Here is an 18,837-nt window from a genome sequence, read left to right on the forward strand (position 1 = left end):
AAGAACGGGCTGTGTGTTTATTAGTGCAGATTTTAACATCAAGTGTGGAAATGAATGTGGAATTGTAACATTTCACTTTTTTTTCTAATAGGTAGATATTCAATGAGCTTAAGTTATTTTACATTTGGAGGTGAGGGCCACATTTTACATTTGGAGGTGAGGGCATCAACACATTTAATTTTTTATGTAAATCTGGATCCACTCGTTAAAAATACACCATGCTATTGTTCATTAGTGGGATTTTGAAAAAATGATAGAAATCTTTGCAGTGTTTAACATTAGACCATAGGTGGTGCTGTTTGTGAGGCTAGCTGAAAGGCATTGTCTAATGATTTAATCTCTTTACATTCCTGTATGATTTTATCCGGTCTTGAATCAAATGTGGACATTGTAAGACTTTGTATTATCCATTTCAGGGACACATGAAGGTGGTATGACAGGTCGGCTATTTATTTATGTCACAAATAAATACTGTCATGCTGTTAGGAACATTTCAAATACATTAAATGACCCAAAAAAAACATGCATTTATCGTAAAAACTTTGATGTCAAAAGATGACTCTTGAACAAAGTTTTATACTTTTTTTTTTTTTTGATGGCAGAAAGATTCATGCCAACAGTGAATAAAATGACAGTTTATGATGGAGCCGTTGGGCTCAAAACACGTCTCCCAATATTTCTGGGTGTTTGTGAGAACCCGGCTGCAGACTCGGCTTCAGTCACAGTCACAGATCGGTGGACTCGGGGTTGTAGTCTGTCCCCCATCCCCGGGGGGCTCTGTTAAAGTTGGGCCGCCGAGCCATGCGGTCCGGTGTGAAGCTGGGGAGGTTCTGAGTGTCCAGCGACTCGAAGGCCATTACTGGGACCACCCTCTTACTGGTCATGGGACCTCCGAAGGGCGTGGCGGCTCTGGGGGGATGAAGAGATGAAGGATAACATTTAGAGCGTTTACCAGACGCCCTTAACCAGAGCGACTTACAATCAGTAGTTACAGGGACAGTCCCCCCCCTGGAGACACTCAGGGTTAAGTGTCTTGCTCAGGGACACAATGCTAGTAAGTGGGATTTGAACCTGGGTCTTCTGGCTCATAGGCGAGTGCGAGTAGGCTAGGCTACTTGAGTAAAACCAGGACAATTGGTGCACTTGCGCTCAGGACAAAACTGAGTGATGACGAAAGACACTCAAGCGATCCCAATTCTCATCGTCAGGAAATATCTTCCAGATTCCGGGCCCATCTTGCAAAGTTTGGAATACCGAGTGGAAATGTGGCCTTGGGTCAGTAGACGCTGGCCGAAGTGCTAATTGTGACGGTAATTTGATAACCTTTCACAGTTCTCATCAAGTCTATTTTCAGCGTATGATGGCAGGCTGCTGAACAGCCCTGAAATCTGGAGAGGTTTTTTTTTTTTTTGTTGTATGGAATTCTAACACAACATTCCATCACGATTCAAGATTCATTTGTCACATGAATAGTTCTAGCATTACAACATGAAGTGAAATGCATCCTGAACTGCTCTGCTTTGGCTGTGCATAGTTAAAGTCATATGATCAAAATCATATTTTAATATAAATAAAATAGAATGAATAATGAAAAATATATATATCAAGCTAAAATGCAAGCAAATCTGTTTTTTTTTAAACACAGACATCACTGGCTCCTGGTTATGGACTCTACCAGTGAAGCAGTAACTGATTGAGGGCAGTGACGAGAGAATCAATTCCAAAAATAATTCCATTTGAAAAAAAAAAAACACGTCCTGTGGTAGTCCCAGTTGCAATCAACCGACAATATTGGGTTGATACAGAGCCCGATTCACCACCAGGGTAGGATCCTGGACGTTCAAGAGGGACGACCGCACTGCCACCTCACCTGTTGAAGCACCTGTAGTTGGCGGCCTGCAGCGCCTGCTGCGCCTGTGGGAGCTGGCCGTTTAGAGGGGACAGCAGCTCCACGTCGTCTCCCAGCGCCTCCTGCCAGGGTGAGCAGTAAGACTTTGGGATGACGGTGGCGTTGAACTTCTCCCGGGGGATTTCCTTCAGAGGCCCTGAATAGCCTGTGAATGAAATGTATGGATTTCATCTCCTTGACGATTCCAGACTGAGACAGGAGCGCTGTTACCTGGAGCGAGGACGTTGGGACTGCCTTTCTTAGCCACCATGTTTTTTAGGGTCGTGACAAGGCAGTGCTTCCCGGGCACGATGTTGGCGAGATTCTCCTTATCCACTCTCAACTCGGGGACGATCTGTGTTGGATTCAGGTTTTGCTGCTCCTGCAAAATGCATAGAATGTGCTGTTATATATAGTTTAAACGTGAAATTCGAGTTCTTTAAAAAGAAATGGGTCCACTCAGGCACCTCAGTGGATCGGGATTCGAACCGGCAACCTTCTGATTACGGGGCCGCTTCCTTAACCGCTAGGCCACCCCACTGCCACCACTGCCCCACTGGTGGCCTAGCAGGTAAGGAAGCGGACTCGTAATGGGAATGTTGCGATTCGAATCCTTGACCAAGGCTCCTGGATTGAGTGTAGTCCTAGACTAGAAGCATTTTTAAATGGTAAACACAAACACATGATCCACTTTCTGAAATTTCCCGTCATTTCTGTTCATTTTTTTTGCAACCTTCCATTGCGTCCGTGAGCTGCATTATGAAGTGCCGTGTCTTACATATATACCAGCGGCTGGGCCCGCTGTGCTTTCGAGGGTGAAGCGCTCCACCCTCCTCTGCCTCTCCTGGAACATCCGGGACCCTCTGTTGGACGACAGGTTCAGCTCTTCCATCTGCAGGTCTTTGGGCGTGCTGACTTTCCTTCCCAGGTCCAGCTTTTCTGATGCACACAGTTGCACAAAAGGCCACTTATTCATAATTCGGGAATAAACGTCACAGCGTTACGAAATAAACCCTGACCTGCACCTTGAACTGGGTATTACCGCGTCTGCAGGGTCTTTTAATTGCAGATGCATCTCTCAGGGATTAGGACATTAAGACGCGCATGATTTAAAATGGCCTCGGCGGATTGTGATGAAAAGCCGCCTCCTGTTTGTTGTGGATGTTCTGTTGCCTGGACGGCCAGCGCGTCTATAAATAGGCCAACGTGGTACAAGAGGAAGTTTGATGGTGGCAGGTTTGGCACATTGGTTCCTGCAGCCTCATCAGCAGCGGCGAGAAAAATGCCGCTGCTGTCGCCATCTAAACATCTAAAACTCAGGAGGTCATTTATCAGGAAAAAGAAGGTCTGGAGACACACAGAACGACCGAGGTGACATCATCTACTGGCTCAGGTGGCAGCAGTGAGGGGAACGTTCAGATGTTTCTAGCCAACCTACGTCACCAACAAGAATAGCCACAGTTGACAGGTCAACATAGTGAATTAAATAGAAACCCCTCAAGACGCGTTTGGTGCGTCTACTGCAGAGGCGGGTTGATTTGATTTGAAACTCACACGATGTCAATTATCCAGACTTTTTGAGTTTGGTGGGTTTTATGGTTGAACCCAAAGTCAATCAGTTGGACAGTAGATAATGAGAAATTTACAGGACTGCGCCTAGATGATGGTCATCATGGCCCAGTTTTAAAATCCTTTTCCAAATGGTCGGTGATGCAATGCTGGCAGAAGATATTTGAAATTGCTCTTTTCGGGAACACTGCCTGGAGAAATATAATAGAAATGGCGCGGAGCAGCATGCCTCACCTCCTCGAGCCTCTCTGCTGAGCGCCAGCGCCTGCTGCTGCCTCCGCTTTGCCAGGTCATCGTGCATCCCGTGCATCACCATCGTCGCCATCGGCCGCTGCTGAGGAAGAAACATCTGTAACTGGGCCGAGCAGCTGAAACCGAAGCTTAATGGTGGCGCGACGTGGACGGCACTGTAACAGTTTCCATGCAGCTCTGCTTTGATCATGCTTAATTACCGACCCAAACCCAACTCCGTACCTGTGCCTCCGTCTGGGGTTTGCCTGGCCGGGTTTCTGGTGTCTCCCAGACCTGCCCCTGTCACGCTTTGTATAGTCTTGGCATCTCCTGAGGCTTACATCACCAGGGTAATTTTAGCCTGCAGGGGGGGCGAAGGAGTAGGGGCGGGCCGGGATTTACACCCCTGTAACCCCATATCCCCGAAAATAAAAATCCGATCTGGAGAACAGGTGACGGCGCCTGGGCCCAGTGTAGCCGTGCTTGTTTGTGTGTGAGGGCAGTCAGCCGTAAGTCCAGGTATTGGTGACCTCTGAACCGCTGTCACGCAGGAGGTCGTGACTGAGGTCGCGTATTCGCAAATTCCATTTTGCGGCCCGAGACTCCAGCAGAATTGATGAGAGTGTAGGAACAGACGATGAACCAGACATGGGGGGGGGGTTCATGCTGCCTGGTGAACAGAGCCGCAATAATGGCTCAGAGTGAATGAGAAGTTTACTAGTTTACAACAACCTTTATTTCTTATATAGTTGGTTGTCTATTGTTACTCCAAGGTTGCAGGCTGTTGTAGATTTCTGATTATTCTTGACACCCAGAAGATGACATTTAATGATGTTCTTTGTGAAAGTTTAACGCTTAGAAAGGTTGCTGTGTTCTGTACTCACCTGGTTCTGACCTGCACTGACTGTAGGAAAGTTTTCTCCAGAGAGCAGGTGCTTCTGAGACCTGGTCAGAGACCAAGTCTGCTCCTGTCAGCTGGGGGTGGAGCACTCAGCCACCAGGCCGTGGCAGGTGACAGCGGGGACAATGCCCCACCGCTGACGCTCAAGTGCTCATGTCAGTAGGTTGGCTTTTAAGGAAAAACCTCTGTGTCTGAGTGAAGCTGAAGCACTGATTCTATTCAGGAGCCGCTGGGATCGACCGGAGCCGAGGTATCTCTCGTAAAATAAAACACGACAGCATGTTTCACACGTCTGCTTTCCCTCCTGACCGTTCACGATCGTGGCTAAACTCCGGAGACCCCTGTCAGGTATTACATGTGGCTTCGCTCCCCTCAGGATGTACGGGCTGCTGTGCGAGAGCTTGCACGACTTCATCAAGGAGTCGTATGGGGACGACGTCTGGAAGCTGGTGAGGGAGAGGGCCGACGTCCGGCTCCACTCCTTCGTCACCCACCAGGTGAGGGACTTCCATGCCACCGCGCCCAGGATTTAATTTTATCCCACCCAGATCGGTATCCATCGCTGTCGTCAGTGGACACTTCAACAGTTACTCACATGTCTCCTATTTATGTGACATAATTGGGTTTATTTGCGTGCAGGTCTACAGTGAGAGCGTGATCCCCCGCATTGCCAAAGCTGCGAGTGGCGTGACGGGGACGCCGTACAACGAGCTCATGAACTCCTGGGGCGTTTACTTCCTGGGCTTCGTGGGGAAGTACGGCTATGACAGGATCCTCAAGGTGGGCCGAGAACAGATCGGATGTTCACACACACCAACAGTAAAAAAGAACGGGTTCAATTCGTTTCAGACCGTTTCTTGTCCCTCAGGGGGCAAGTTTACAATAAATGTTCCTGATAATAAGTCCGATAATAAGTTATTAAAGAACATTACAAAAACGACAAAAGTGCAGGCCATTCTTGCAGTTGTGTTTTGATGTCAAAGTTAAAGTTCTAGGCCACGTTGGGTGTACTCTTAGCAACAGTTAGAACAATTGAATGGGAGGTTTTCTGAAAGTCAATGGCCAAATCTTTCAGACGTGCAGATTCTGATTGGTGGTTAACGTGAAGAGGGCATGTGGGCGCGATTTATTCTGTGTTGTTCCGTCCGGGGGCAGGTGCTGGGTCGACATGTCCGCGACTTTGTGAACGGACTGGACAACCTCCACGAGTACCTGCGGTTCAGCTACCCGAAAGTCCAGCCACCCACATTCTTCTGCCAGGAGGAGTCGGCTACAGGCGTCACGCTTCACTACAGGTCTTGCAGGAGAAAAGAAATAAACTACACAAGACCAATGTGAAATGATGAAAATGGTTGTTTTTGTCATTTCCCTGGTGAACAGTGTGAAAGGCGCCCGGGGAGCAGTGTGTGGGGACGGTACCTTGATCAAGGGGGTTCAGGATTTGAATGCTTAAAGCTGTTGAGAAGATTTATTTCCTCCGACATTGTTGATTTTTTCTGTAATTTGTTCTGTCTATCGATGAACATGATTGCTTTAGGGTGGTAGAAGCCTAGCGGGTAACAGACTCTCCTATGAACCAGAAGACCCAGGTTCAAACCCCCACTTACTACCATTGTGTCCCTGAGCAGGACACTTAACCCTGAGTGTCTCCAGGGGGGGACTGTCCCTGTCACTACTGATTGTAAGCCGCTCTGGATAAGGGCGTCTGGTAATGCTGTAAATGTAAATGCTTTGCACCACCATGGTAATTTATCTCTAGCGGTTGTGTGGTGACTGTAGCAAGTTTGCAGTTAACGCAGGAGCATGATTGGTTGACTGATCAATGACGAATGTTGGCAGGAGTAAGAGGAAGGGCTACCTGCACTACGCCATGGGGCAGCTGCGGCAGATGGGCAAGCAGTTCTACGACACGGACATCCACGTGGAGGTCCTGTCCGAGCAGCTGGTGGGAGACTACTCCCACGTCACCATGAGGTCGGTTCTCCTGCACCGCGCATCGCTGGCAGACGCTGACCGACAGCAGCATGTGTCAGACAGTGAACCCTGCGCCGATTCTCCATTCGTAGATTAAACTTTGACAACTCCGCCTACCGCTACATTCTGAAAGAGGATGAGGAGGAGCAGGAGATCCTGCCAATCACCAGTGATTTCTTCTTTGAAGTTTTTCCTTTCAACATTGTCTTCAGACAGGTATGGTTGCTCTCTGATCTCTCCATTTTCCTCCAGTTGTTTTTATATATATATATCATATATATCCATATATATATATATATATATATATATTGACTCTGCAGGACATGGTGGTTCACAACGTTGGCTCAGGTCTAGCAACGGTCTTCCCGGATCTTGATGGAAAGAAGATTAACGATGCCTTTCTGCTGGCTCGGCCACTGGTGGAATTTACCTGGAACATGGTGAGGAAATGCTGGCCCTGGCAAGAGCGTTTTATGTTGAAACATTTCAACAGATTTCTCATTGGTTATTTGCTTTTTTCAAGTTGGAACAACATTTAACAGAAATGTGTTTTTTTTTTTAAACAGATTATCTCCCATCCCAACAACCTGTTTGAGATCATGTCCAAGGAACCAGTGAAAAGGGAAAGAAACCTTCACAACCGAGTCCAGAGTGAGTTCAGACAATTTGAAAAGCTTTAGAACTTGCAGACGATGCAAGGATAACAGGGGTGGTTTTTTTCTCCCATGCTGAAGACTCTGATTACGAGAACGCCAACCGCACAGCAGACGTGGATGTGGAGCTCATGGCTTTCCAGTCCATCATTGGCGACGACTACAAAGGTAGCTCCTGTACTGGGAAGAAACCAGTCAGTGGCTCTGTTTAAAGCTACAGCAGCATGCTTTAGTTGTGCCAGTAGGACCAGGAATAGAGATGGAGTGGAAAGTTATGTATCTCAGGTCGTATTTTCCTGACTCTCCGCTTGTCAGATGGGAACAGTGCCAACGCCATGGAGAGCTGGGGAGATGGGAGCCGCTGTCTGAAGTTGAAGGGTCAGATGAGATACATGCCTGAATGGGAGTCCATTATTTTCCTCGGGACCCCTGTGTAAGAGAGAATCATCCTTGCCTGTTGACTGATCACAACTGCTTTGGATTAAAGTTCCCATGACACCGCAAATACCCCCTCAACTTCTATAGGCCGCTCTCCTCCTCGTCCCACCTCTCTCCTCCTCATTAGCATTTAAGGCTAATGGAAATCTTGTTGTGGGACTGGATCAAAGTTGCTGTAATTCTGCACCACGCCTGAATTTCGGAAAGAGCCTTCAGATACAGTGTTAGGGGACACTAAAGCCGATATAAAAACATAAAAAAGAAATGGTTTATGTCATGGGACCTTTAAGAGTCTCCGAAATGCGCGTTAACAGGAAAGTGAACATGTGTATATGTGTATATTTGTGTATATAGGATGGAGAGCCTGAGCGCCATGTTTAAGACGGGGCTCTACATTAATGACCTCAGCATGCACGACTCCAGCAGGGACCTGGTTCTCGCTGGCACTCAGCAGTCGGAGGAGCTGAAGAGGGCCCTGATCCAGGTGTGGTTCCTGAGGTCTCCAACAATTGCACACTGCACTTTGATACATCTCTCACCACCTCACACTGTGCTGCTGTGTTATTATCATTATCACATGACATATTACTATTACTACTACTTTTATTATCATATAATATTATATACTGCATATACTAAATATACACAGTGTTGGGGAGTAACTGAATACATGTGCCAGCGTTACATATTTAGAATACAAAATATGAGTAACTGTATTTCGTTACAGTTACCGCTTAAATGAGTGATAATCAGAATACAGTTACTTTGCTGAAATAAATGGATTACACGGCGGTCTGATCCGCTGGCACCAGAACGACCCGGCCGGGCAGCACCGCGTGCGCAAAAGCCATCTGCCCGTTCCAGAGCAAGCATAAGTGTGCGTAATAGTTCACGTAATAGTGCCAAACGTTTTCGCAAAATGTTCAATTTTCTCCAAGTACACATAGTATGAATGCAAGGAATAATTAATTCATGCATTTTTATAATCATTTTTATAATAAATATCTTGGTATTGTTCACTGCTAAGGCTCGTAACCTCATTCTTTTGTAAACTTAGTGTTTGTTTTTTGCAAGCATTAGAAAAGCAGCACCTCATATGTTTATGGCAATTGTTAGCCAATTATTGCATTTTGGGGGGGATTTCAGTTTTTCAACAAAACAGTTCAGCACTGACACCTTAGATGGATCTTGCTGCCTTTGTTAAATGGCCATGAAGTAATGTTGCTGGGTTGGGTTGAAACATATATTGTCTTGTGTTTAAAATTATATCTGGTGGCAAAGTTTAAAGTGCATTTTGTCATTGTCAAGTTTAAAATATCTGATTTGTATTGAAGGATCTTTAGTATTTTTTTTTTAATTATTTGTGGAAAAATAATATTGACAGTAAATGCCAAAAATGTAGATTTTTAATTTTTGAGAATTGTTTTATATATTACCTTTTTTGTCCTAATCAGGAAGAGGGTCATTGAAAATGCTGATTTTTTTTTAGTGACCATAACTGTAAATACTTTTCAATGGCCAATTTTATGTTTGTCTAATACTCTTCCACTTTTCAGCTTTATAAATAAAGAAATGTTTTTTTTTTAACTGTGATTGCTACATTTATGTAGTTGGAAAAAGCATGACAATATACTAAGTAATCCAAAGTATTCAGAATACGTTACAAACTACATTCTGGGGTGTGTATTCTGTAATCTTTAGTGGAATACATTTTAAAAGTAACCTTCCCAACACTGAATATACACCATACACTGTTATATTATGATATTGCTGATTCTTTTTCGTCTGGTTTGTCTTGACCTGCATTATGTCTTTTGTCTCTCTATGTACTTGGTGAGATGATAGTAAAGTTCACTTAGCGGAAAAATCTTTAGTTCAGCCGGTTTTCGTTTGAGGTCAAAAAATGTTTTTGGACGAATCCATACCAGAGACGACTGTTTTGGCCTTGCTCCACAGGAACAAAAGAAGTCCAGTAAGCTTGAGGAAAGCATGAAGATGCTGGACTACGAGATGAAGAAGACAGACGACCTCTTGTACAGGATGATCCCCAAACCGGTGGCCAAGAGGCTTCGTAAAGGCGAGCCGGCCGTCAACACGTGTGAAGTGAGTGAGTGCACGAGATTACCTATAACTGAACTCTGATGGGGGTGGTAGTAGCTTGGCGGGTAAAAAAAACTCTCCTATGAACCAGAAGACTACAAAGTCACAGGTTCAAACCTCGCTTACTACCATCGTGTCCCCAAGGAAGACACTTAACCCTGGGGTCTGTCCCTGTAACTACTGATTGTGAGGTGTTCTGGATAAGGGTCGTCTGCCAAATGCTCGAAATGTCAAAAAAGTTAAATATCGCATGGTGGCTTGTGAGGAGAATTTGCATGTTGCTGTGTCTCGTCGCGAAGGTGTTTCCCGACGTGACCATCCTCTTCAGCGATGTGGTGGGCTTCACGCGCATCTGCAGCCACATCACGCCCATGCAGGTGGTGTCCATGCTCAACACCATGTACACCCTCTTTGACACGCTCAGCGAGAAGCACCGCGTGTTTAAGGTCAGCTGTGTGCACATGGCCATTTTCATCTGGGTGCCGGGCTTGAATCAGGTCAGTTTGCATGACCCCACATCCTGTTTCAGGTGGAGACCATTGGCGATGCCTACATGGTGGTGGCTGGAGCCCCTGAGAAGACTAAATACCACGCCCATAACATATGTGACATGGCCCTGGACATGGTGCGCTCCATCGATCACCTTAAGGACCCTTCCAATGGCAATAACATCCAGATTAGAGTGGGTTAGTGTTGGGCAGTTTGTCTTTTGGTGAAAAGCTCTGCAGCATTCTTCAGAATTTATAACAATTGGCCTGAACAACTCCAGGAATAGATGCATTAGAACACGACCAATGGTGGAACTGTAGACATTGTTCAGTGTGTTTAAGTTGGAGTCTATTTCAGGCATCCATTCTGGCATGGTCGTTGCTGGGGTTGTCGGGCACAAGATGCCACGCTACGGCCTCCATGGTGACACGGTTCACACAGCATCAGCCATGGAATCCAATGGCAAGGTGAGCCATTCATTGAAACCACCAGGACCACCCTCAGACGTTAATCATCTTTAAATCCGTCTGCATGGTAGCAGGTTGTCATTTTTTTCCTTCATGCGTCAACAGGAGATGCACATTCAGCTCAGCAGCGCCACCTATGAGCACCTGAAGGGCAGCCACTTCATATTTGAAAGACGAGGCACCATCACAATCAAGGTCAGTCTTCGTCACCATCTAACACAGTTTAAATTGCCCTCATGTACCAGAATAACGACAAATGTAATATGTGTAATATGTACATTGATCACAGTATATCATAAAAAAACAAACCTGGTTGTAACAACCTTTGTTTTATTTATTACTGTGATTTAAAAAAAAATTAGGTTATCTGTGGCAAGGTAGATGCAAGAAACCAAATAAAAATCTCACACGTGCGCGTTTCATATTCATCACATGTCTAAACTCAAAGTCACAACAATAATTATAAGCGTCTCTGTCAAGGCTCAGCAGATTCTGATTAACACGCCGATTATTTCCCTGCCTCCGCAAATTCCATTACCCACCGTCCGTGTAACAATGGGTTTAATTCTGCATAACAAAGGGTTTAATCAGTCGTGCTGCAGGAAACGGCCGGGCTACAGGCAGTCTGATTCACTGCCGTTCTTACGTGCAGTATGATGTGATTTAATAACGATTTCACTACGACGCAGAACAGAATCCTAACTTGAAATTTTCCCAGTAGGGGGTCTGAATGCAGACAAGATGTAAACATCTATCCATCTATCTATCTAACTATCTGTCTGTTTGTCTGTCTGTCTGTCTAGGGTAACGTGGAAATAGAGACATACTGGTTGAAGGGGAAGAGGGATAAGGATGGGAACGCCCAGGCTGCCTGTCCCCAGTTCGAAGCCCAGACCATTAGCAAGGCCACCATCTCAGCCCCAGAGCCCCCCACTGATGAAGAAGTGCTGGCATGTTTCATTTCACTCCTTTGTCTCTGGACGTCCCTTCCATTTAAAAAAATGTCCTTTGAAGTGGAAATGGGTTTGAAGTTCCATTGACCCGTCGGACGTTTTGTCTTAGGTTTTCCCCTCCGTGGCCGGGGAGGATGAGGATGATGTGAAGTCCATCCGCTCACACCGCATTAAGTTGGAGCCTTCTGGAAACTCATTGGAAGAGTCCATGGAGGAATGCCGGGTGGAGGAGATGTCTGTCAACAAACAGGTGAACAGATGTCTGGAACCAGGCTTTGCACGATGTCCACCTGCAGTAATTGTTTCCAGGAGACGATAGAAAAGTGTAGATGCTCCTTTATCTGGTCTTTCCTCCTCCCACCTTCAGTCTCATGGCCTCCAGGACAGCAGCCTGCAGGATCCTCACGCCGAGCTGGACTCCCCTGAGTTCAACGGCAGGCACTCGATCTTGGAGTCTCCGGACGGGTCATGTGACTCCCGCAGCTCAGACAAGAGTGCCATGTGTTCCGTGTCATGAAGTCACCCGTCTGCTGACCCCGAATTGTACACCGAACAGCGGGTGCAGCTGTGTGTTAAAAAATAAAGCACGTTTCAGATGTTTCTTTTCCTCCGTGTCTAAATGGTGGCGTTTGGTCTGCAGGAGGAGATTAAGAGCACTCATTTAGTCCGGCACAGTGCTGTGCCCTGGAACGCTGATTTATCGGCGTAATGCTGGGTTTTTAAAAACAGAGAGATGTGAATGGCCTGGAGCTGCGTGATGAGATGACAGAAGCAACGATTTGCTGCTTTCATTTCTGGGTTCCGTGGTTGGTTCTACATGCCTGCGTACAGATAAATAAGCAATAATAATACCAAACATATGAGATGTCTTTTCCAGAGGTTTATTTTCATCATGACGCAAAGAATATTGAAAATGTAAACATGGGTGGATAAAAACCCGATAATTCCCCAACCCATACGAAATCCATGGCCAGATACAGATCTTCCATAATCTGGTTCTTTTTCATGAACTAAATCGCTACGGTTTCATTTATTTTAGTGCTTTTTTTTGGTGCTATAGTAGGTATATGAGGTAAAAGTTGCTACACTCTTCTTCCATTGGGCAGGAAGAAGGAGATGGATTTTTTTTTTTTTTATCCAGACTCGGGTTGCGCTTGGTGCGGTTGTGAGAGCGTTCCAGCCCTGGGGTCAGATGGCATTGCCCAGCGATGTGCATGACGAGCTGCGGTGGTAGGTGGCTTCCTCCTGCTCCAGGCTGAGGGTGGGGTTCGGGCAGCCTCGCTTCGGGGTGGGACTCAGGCTGCAGCGGAAGTAGAAGGTGTAAAAGAAGGTGGCCAGCAGCAGGACGCAGACCGCACAGAAGATGACGACAATGATGATGGTGTGCACTCGCAGGAAGCCATCGTCCGGCGAGAAGCCGGTGTGGTAGGTTGGGGTGGGAGGGGCAGGGGCGAGATCCACTGCACTGGTGGAGAGGTGTGGCATGATCGTCATGGCCTGTTACCTGAAGTAGGGTGAAAGTAAGATGGCTGTCATGTCCTCCTCCTCTTCTCCTGACCCTCAACAATCCGTTCTATGAGACCTCATTCAGCAACAAAATATATGTTTTTTTCTATGACATTACATAAAACAAACTGTTTTTATTTAAGCATCGGCTCAACTGCAAATCGCATTTTGTCAATTAGACACAACAACTGTGACACAGCAAGTGAACAAGCCAGACAGCATCACATCTTTAATCTCATAACCCCTGAAGCATGCAAGAATTATTAAACAGTTGATGATGAAAGGAACATTAAAAAACACCAGCTCTCAGCCTCACCCACCTCAGATCTCCGGAACAAGGATCCAGCGTCTTGCCTTTGTTCTCTGCACTGGAAGGGGAAAAGGGGATGGAGAGCGGGACGGAGAGAACGCAACAGGCTAGGTTTCCATGGCGATGCTCACGGAGTAGCAGAGAAGATGAGAGCGACATCAGCACTATTGGGTCAACGGAGATACAAGGTTTAATAAAAGGTTGAGACTGCGAATCACACTTGAGGCTGTGCGGGTAAAACCATGTTTTAGCTGGAAGAGGTAACTTCGGCAGCATGGGGACGAAATTAATGCATGATTAGGGTGAAGAGATTACAGTCGATTAGATCATTTGCATCTGAACAATGATATCCTCATCAGGAAAATGACAGTCCTTTTTTGGTTTTACTGCCACCTGCTGGTTTTATGTGGAAATGTTCTAATGGCTGAATGAAACTCTCAGTCTGTGATAATTTAAATTAGGCTAATTTAATTTAGCAAACTGCAGATCATAAAAAATCCCCAAAACTTTAGTGCAATACCAGTGGTTTTTTTTATCTCTTTTACTGTGTCACTAATTTCTTAATAAGCAGTAGATCTGAATACAAGAACATAATATTGCCTATTTAGTTGCACTCAGGCTATTTCCTTTCTTAATTGGGCATGATGATTAAATTACAGGCCTCTCACCAGCAGGTCAGTGTTTTCTAGGTATTTCTTCCAGAAAGGACGTATTTGTGCTTTTAGGCATTTGAATGTGCAGTGTGTGAAGTTGCATAATAACCAGTTCATGGAATTGCATCTTAGTTTGTGAAACTAACCAAGTTGGATTATTTTAATAGTATTTTTTTTCTCAAGCTCAGTTCATTAGACAAAAAAAATATGTTCCAACATGCAAAAACGTGCAAAAGCAAAATAAAATAGGCTAATGTATTATTACAACTACTTTAAATGCGATTGCTTTAATTTTTATTAGTAAATTGTATTGGGTCATTTAATATGAAACACCTCACTGCAGATCAATGTATAATTAAGGTGCCAAATTATAGATCAAAATAAACCATTATAAAAAAAATAAACCCAGCTATATTGACTATTGAGATGCAGTTTAATGTGTATAACAATAAAAATACAGCAAAAAAAAATATCAAATGATGGCGCATCAGAGAGGCTTTTATTTTGAAATGTCCCACTCATTTCTTCTGATTTACTAGGGTGCTGCATATCCAGTTCATCCCATCCTGCGGAGGTGAGAAGAAGAAATAGCAGGGTTACTGTAGACATCACCATCAGATCACCATCATATTACTCACACCAATGTGATAAATTCATTTAATGTTCCATCCTCTCACTTCCATTGACAAATTGTAGATATTTCATTAAAATCAGTTTGTTCTGCGATGGTACCCTGACACTTGTTACTGAGATGACACTTGGTAGTTAAGTGTGATAGTGTCATGTTTCTCATGTGACAGGAGAGATTCCACCAAAGTCCCATTTTATACCTGCACTCCTTCTCCTGAAACGGCTGAACACGCCTGTATTTGCCAGATGCGGTCCCGGTACGTGTGCAGGTTCAGACCTTCTGCAATCTCACTGGCCGGAGATGCTGCTGCCAGGTCCTGCTTGTTTGCAAAGATGAGCACTGGAACACCTTTGAGGTTTTCCATGTCAATCAATTCTGCTAGTTCCTTTATAGACACACACACACACAAATCCATATAAATTGATATATGTATATATGAAAAAATCCATAGCCATATACTGATATTCTTTGCACAGTGTATTTTTTACATTTATGCCATTTGTGAGACGCCCTAATCCAGAGCGCTTTACAACCAGTATTTACAGGGACAGTACCCCTGGAGACACTCAGGTGACACTCACTCAAGTGTCTTGCTCAGGGACACAGTGGTAGTAAGTAGGGTTTGAATTTGTGGTCTTCTGGTTTATAGATGAGTGCCACTACTACCCCACAACGATGGTCAGAGCCCATAAACTGACCATCTATGCTGTCTCTCTGCTACAGACAGCAGCATGCTAATGCTACATGGATGTTAATACATTACCAGCCCAGTTTCTTCAAACCTCTTCTTGTCTGCACTGTCTATGACGTAGATCTGAATACAAGAACATAATATCACCTGTTTAGGTGCTTTCAGGTTATTTAATTTTTTTTTATTGGGCTCGACGATTAAATTACAAGCCTCTCACCAGTAGGTCAGTGTTTTCTAGGTATTTCTTCCAGAAAGGACGTATTTGTCTCTGTCCTCCTATATCCCACACGTTGAGTTTCATACCATGAGAAGCTACGCTCTTTATATTGAAGCCCTGGAAAGAATTAAGCAACCCACAATTTAACACACAGAATGTGCAATTTTCATTCTAATTCTATATTTTGTCCATTGTTGAAACTGTGCTTTATTGAACCAAAAGTATTTTGTAAGCGTGCAGTGCCACATTTGACCACGTGGTGGGCCATCCATTAGGGGGTAGTTTATTCTATTGGTTTCTACTTCTATTGTCAGAAACAAGGAAATGCACAGAAACCCCTTGATTTTCTGACTACTTTTTAACACATGGGTGTCAGAATCTTCAAGATGACAAAGAGGAGGTCATAATAGAATTGTAGACATCTCATCTTTACACTACTTTACACACCAACAACTCACTATGACCTCTAGAGGCCCGCGGTGGTATTACAAGGCAGGGCATGGAGATGCTAGCTGATTAGCATGAGAAAAACTCAAAATGTTTCTGCAACGCATTTCTTCACATTGGTTTTAATATTACCTGTTCTGAAATCCGTACACATAGCACCTGAAGGCATCGGAAGGCGTACATTACTGCCATTTCCCTCACCTGTGTTGGCATAATGGTGTTGACATCCTCCGAAGCTAAACTCTTCAGTAACGTGGTTTTGCCAGCGTTGTCCAAGCCCAGCAGGACGATCCTCAGCTCCTGTTCTGTTAATCCCTTTAATTTATTAATAATTGACAGCAAACCCTAAAAAAAAAGGGGAACAGCCACGGGTTAGACTGGCCATTATTACATTTATAATTACTTTCACCTAAACCAGGGTTACATGAAATGGCTCCTTAAAACAGATTAAGAATCTATTTTGCAAATTCAGACATCTTTAAAGAGAAACTGTTCCTCTGAAAGTAGCCGTACGAGACAAAGTGGACCATTGCCGCCAGACCTTTAGCATTTCCGTCTGAGCGTGATGTCGGCATATGGCCCTTACCGCATTATAAGTGGGTCTAATCTGAACGGGCGAAGGACCTACCTTCTGAGTTTCCCCCATTGCGCCGCAGGTCAAAGCTGCATTCTCCAGTAAAAATGAAAGAGGGGACCTCCGGATGAGGAGTATGTGACGTGTGAAAAAAAAAAAAAAAAAGAAAAGTGAAACGCGGTGTTCTGTTAGCTGTTCTGCTGGAGAGTGGGGTTGGGCCGGCGAGGGGTTTTGGGATTAGCGGGCCAGAATTAGCTGCTGTCTGCCTCCTCCTCCTCTGCACTCTCCTGGATGAAGTTTTAACCTGGATTATCCTCCCACCAGCTGCTACGCCGAGCATCCAGCCCAACGGGGCCGGCCTCCAGGTTCCTCAAGCAACGCGAAGCAACACCAGTTTCCTTTTTGTATATTTGTTGCACTTGGGAGTCTGAGTTTACCCAAAGTTTTTTCCCCCAGTTTCTTCCCATAGACCACCATTGCACTTAATACACACAAACCCATATCATTACCAGTCTCAGACGACTGATGCTGTTTGCCACAATCTCAGAGCAATGTGCAATAATCTCAACTACTTACAATACGTGCATCTATTTATTCCCCTGCTGAGTCTTTTATGTACAAGAGTGATTGTACTGCGCGTTATTGCAGTCCATAACTTCATTTCTGGTGTTTACCAGATATACTTTGTTTGTCCACAGTCTGTATTTGTTGTTTTGCACCGTTACATCGCCCGTTGTGTAATATTTGTAGTATCCTGCTTATTTAGTTAGTTAGCTATTTTTTTCTGGGTTTCGGAACCTAACCTGGGTTTCAAACTGCCTGTGTGCTTGGGTTAACTAAGCAGATTATGACCCCATGACCTCCCACACCTTTGTAATATTGCTAAGGTGGAAAGATAGGGAGAAGAAAACAAGCTTTGCTAAACAAAATGGTGAGACATAGAATATTCTGACCTTTTAAACGGATGAAATGAAAATTGACATTATTGTCTGCAAACCTGCTGTTCAATAACCACTGAAACGAAGGAAATGAATGAGATGATTGACTCTCAACAACATTTTCTTATATTCATTTTCTTATACGACTGGATCCAAGCACCACTGGTCAAAAGCCGCCTTATCACAAAATACTGTAGCACAATTCTGACTAAAAGCAAGATAATAAGGAAATGAGCCAGGCACGTAAATAATGCAGGGTGTTTACGTGAATTATTGCTGGGTGATAATATCTTTTGCATGAATTTTTTTTACGCCTAGCCCAAAATCATGAAAGTGAAAGTGATCGTCATTGTGAAACACTGCACAGCACACAGTGACACAACAAAATGTGTCCTCTGCTTTTAACCATCACCCTTGGTGGGCAGTGGGCAGCCATGACAGTGGTGGCACCTCAGCGACTCGGGATCCGAATCGGCAACCTTCCGGCAACCCACTGCCCCAATCATACCTGCCATGTGTGTATGTGAGTGTGTGTGTGTGTGTGTGTGTGTGTGTGTGTGTGTATGTATAAAATGCTCTATCAGGAAGGGGAATGTTATGTGGGAATAGAGGGAAATCCCATATTATCTTCTTCTGTTTCTTGCCCCGTCTGGCCATGGTGTCAGCTCCTTTTGTGCTGTCTGTTGGCTGAAGAAGGGATTTGCACTCAGGATTACAGCAGGAAAATGCAAAAATCATTCAAATCTCTGTGGAAGCAGATTATTTTTATATATCAAGGTGTGTGAACCACATGGGCCTAACTGACATGTTTTTTTTTTTTAAACTCCATAACTGTGTTTATGTGTTCATTCATAGTTTTGATGCCTTCAGTGAGAATCTACCAATGTAAATGGTCATGAACATAAAGAAAACATGTTGAATGAGAAGATGTGTCCAAACTTTTGGCCTGTAATGTATACATTTCCTAAATTTCTTTAAACTTAGTCACATGTGCCTTTTGGCACCAACTGCTCCCGTGTGTTCAGTGTTAATCGTTTGGTTTTTGCTTAATAACCCTTTTACCAAGAGATCAGGAGTTTTCATTTGATATGAACTGTATTCACCCACAGTTTCACCCAAAATTTCACTTACGCCTATTTAGGTCTCACCCCATTATGTTATTTTTCAAATGAATGTCTGACATTGTTGTCCTTTTCACAATCTTTGT

The 18,837-nt window shown here is 44.5% G+C and overlaps 3 protein-coding genes across 4 annotated transcripts; 1 reads left to right on the plus strand and 2 right to left on the minus strand.

Moving 5' to 3' along the window:
* Positions 1-428: 428 nt before the first annotated feature.
* LOC114768323 (myozenin-2-like) lies at positions 429-4,049 on the minus strand. Of its 2 annotated transcripts, none has more exons than XM_028960541.1 (6): positions 3,932-4,049; positions 3,692-3,788; positions 2,667-2,827; positions 2,120-2,270; positions 1,871-2,054; positions 429-909 (listed from the first exon to the last, which is right to left on the minus strand). In XM_028960541.1, exons 2-6 carry the CDS (start codon positions 3,780-3,782, stop codon positions 726-728), a joined length of 771 nt encoding a protein of 256 aa, XP_028816374.1. In that variant the 5' UTR covers positions 3,783-3,788; positions 3,932-4,049; the 3' UTR covers positions 429-725. The 2 variants fall into 2 exon arrangements, with proteins under 2 accessions (XP_028816374.1, XP_028816375.1); XM_028960542.1 differs by having other exon boundaries at positions 3,692-3,791; positions 3,932-4,002.
* A 917-nt stretch (positions 4,050-4,966) lies between these two features.
* Positions 4,967-12,261, plus strand: LOC114768006 (soluble guanylate cyclase 88E-like). The gene is made up of 18 exons (XM_028960030.1): positions 4,967-5,086; positions 5,229-5,369; positions 5,745-5,884; positions 6,429-6,563; positions 6,656-6,779; positions 6,884-7,003; positions 7,130-7,214; positions 7,298-7,384; positions 7,532-7,649; positions 8,009-8,138; positions 9,611-9,757; positions 10,054-10,200; positions 10,284-10,440; positions 10,601-10,710; positions 10,816-10,905; positions 11,514-11,660; positions 11,773-11,913; positions 12,031-12,261. The coding sequence occupies exons 1-18, from the start codon at positions 4,967-4,969 to the stop codon at positions 12,178-12,180; spliced, it is 2,289 nt and encodes a 762-aa protein (XP_028815863.1). The 3' UTR covers positions 12,181-12,261.
* A 504-nt stretch (positions 12,262-12,765) lies between these two features.
* On the minus strand, positions 12,766-16,843 carry LOC114768007 (ADP-ribosylation factor-like protein 3). Its single transcript, XM_028960031.1, has 7 exons — positions 16,747-16,843; positions 16,320-16,463; positions 15,672-15,788; positions 15,527-15,577; positions 14,963-15,148; positions 13,490-14,698; positions 12,766-13,167 (listed from the first exon to the last, which is right to left on the minus strand). The coding sequence occupies exons 1-6, from the start codon at positions 16,762-16,764 to the stop codon at positions 14,651-14,653; spliced, it is 564 nt and encodes a 187-aa protein (XP_028815864.1). The 5' UTR covers positions 16,765-16,843; the 3' UTR covers positions 12,766-13,167; positions 13,490-14,650.
* Positions 16,844-18,837: the final 1,994 nt, after the last annotated feature.

This window comes from Denticeps clupeoides, chromosome 18, assembly GCF_900700375.1.
Source record: "Denticeps clupeoides chromosome 18, fDenClu1.1, whole genome shotgun sequence".
Lineage (NCBI taxonomy): Eukaryota > Metazoa > Chordata > Actinopteri > Clupeiformes > Denticipitidae > Denticeps > Denticeps clupeoides.

What these genes read in the sequence shown, in the direction of transcription:
- LOC114768323 (XM_028960541.1), bottom strand. Translation starts at nt 3,782, where the DNA reads ATGGCGACGATGGTGATGCACGGGATGCACGATGACCTGGCAAAGCGG. An exon ending in CAGCAGAGAGGCTCGAGGAG is followed by an intron (nt 2,828 to 3,691) that starts GTGAGGCATGCT and finishes TGTGTGCATCAG; the next exon opens with AAAAGCTGGACCTGGGAAGG. An exon ending in GCCCAGCCGCTGGTATATAT is followed by an intron (nt 2,271 to 2,666) that starts GTAAGACACGGC and finishes TGCATTTTGCAG; the next exon opens with GAGCAGCAAAACCTGAATCC.
- LOC114768006 (XM_028960030.1), top strand. Translation starts at nt 4,967, where the DNA reads ATGTACGGGCTGCTGTGCGAGAGCTTGCACGACTTCATCAAGGAGTCG. An exon ending in ATTTTCCTCGGGACCCCTGT is followed by an intron (nt 7,650 to 8,008) that starts GTAAGAGAGAAT and finishes TTGTGTATATAG; the next exon opens with GATGGAGAGCCTGAGCGCCA. An exon ending in CGGCCGTCAACACGTGTGAA is followed by an intron (nt 9,758 to 10,053) that starts GTGAGTGAGTGC and finishes CTCGTCGCGAAG; the next exon opens with GTGTTTCCCGACGTGACCAT.
- LOC114768007 (XM_028960031.1), bottom strand. An exon ending in GGTTTGAAGAAACTGGGCTG is followed by an intron (nt 15,149 to 15,526) that starts GTAATGTATTAA and finishes GTGTCTATAAAG; the next exon opens with GAACTAGCAGAATTGATTGA. An exon ending in TTTCAGGAGAAGGAGTGCAG is followed by an intron (nt 14,699 to 14,962) that starts GTATAAAATGGG and finishes TCACCTCCGCAG; the next exon opens with GATGGGATGAACTGGATATG.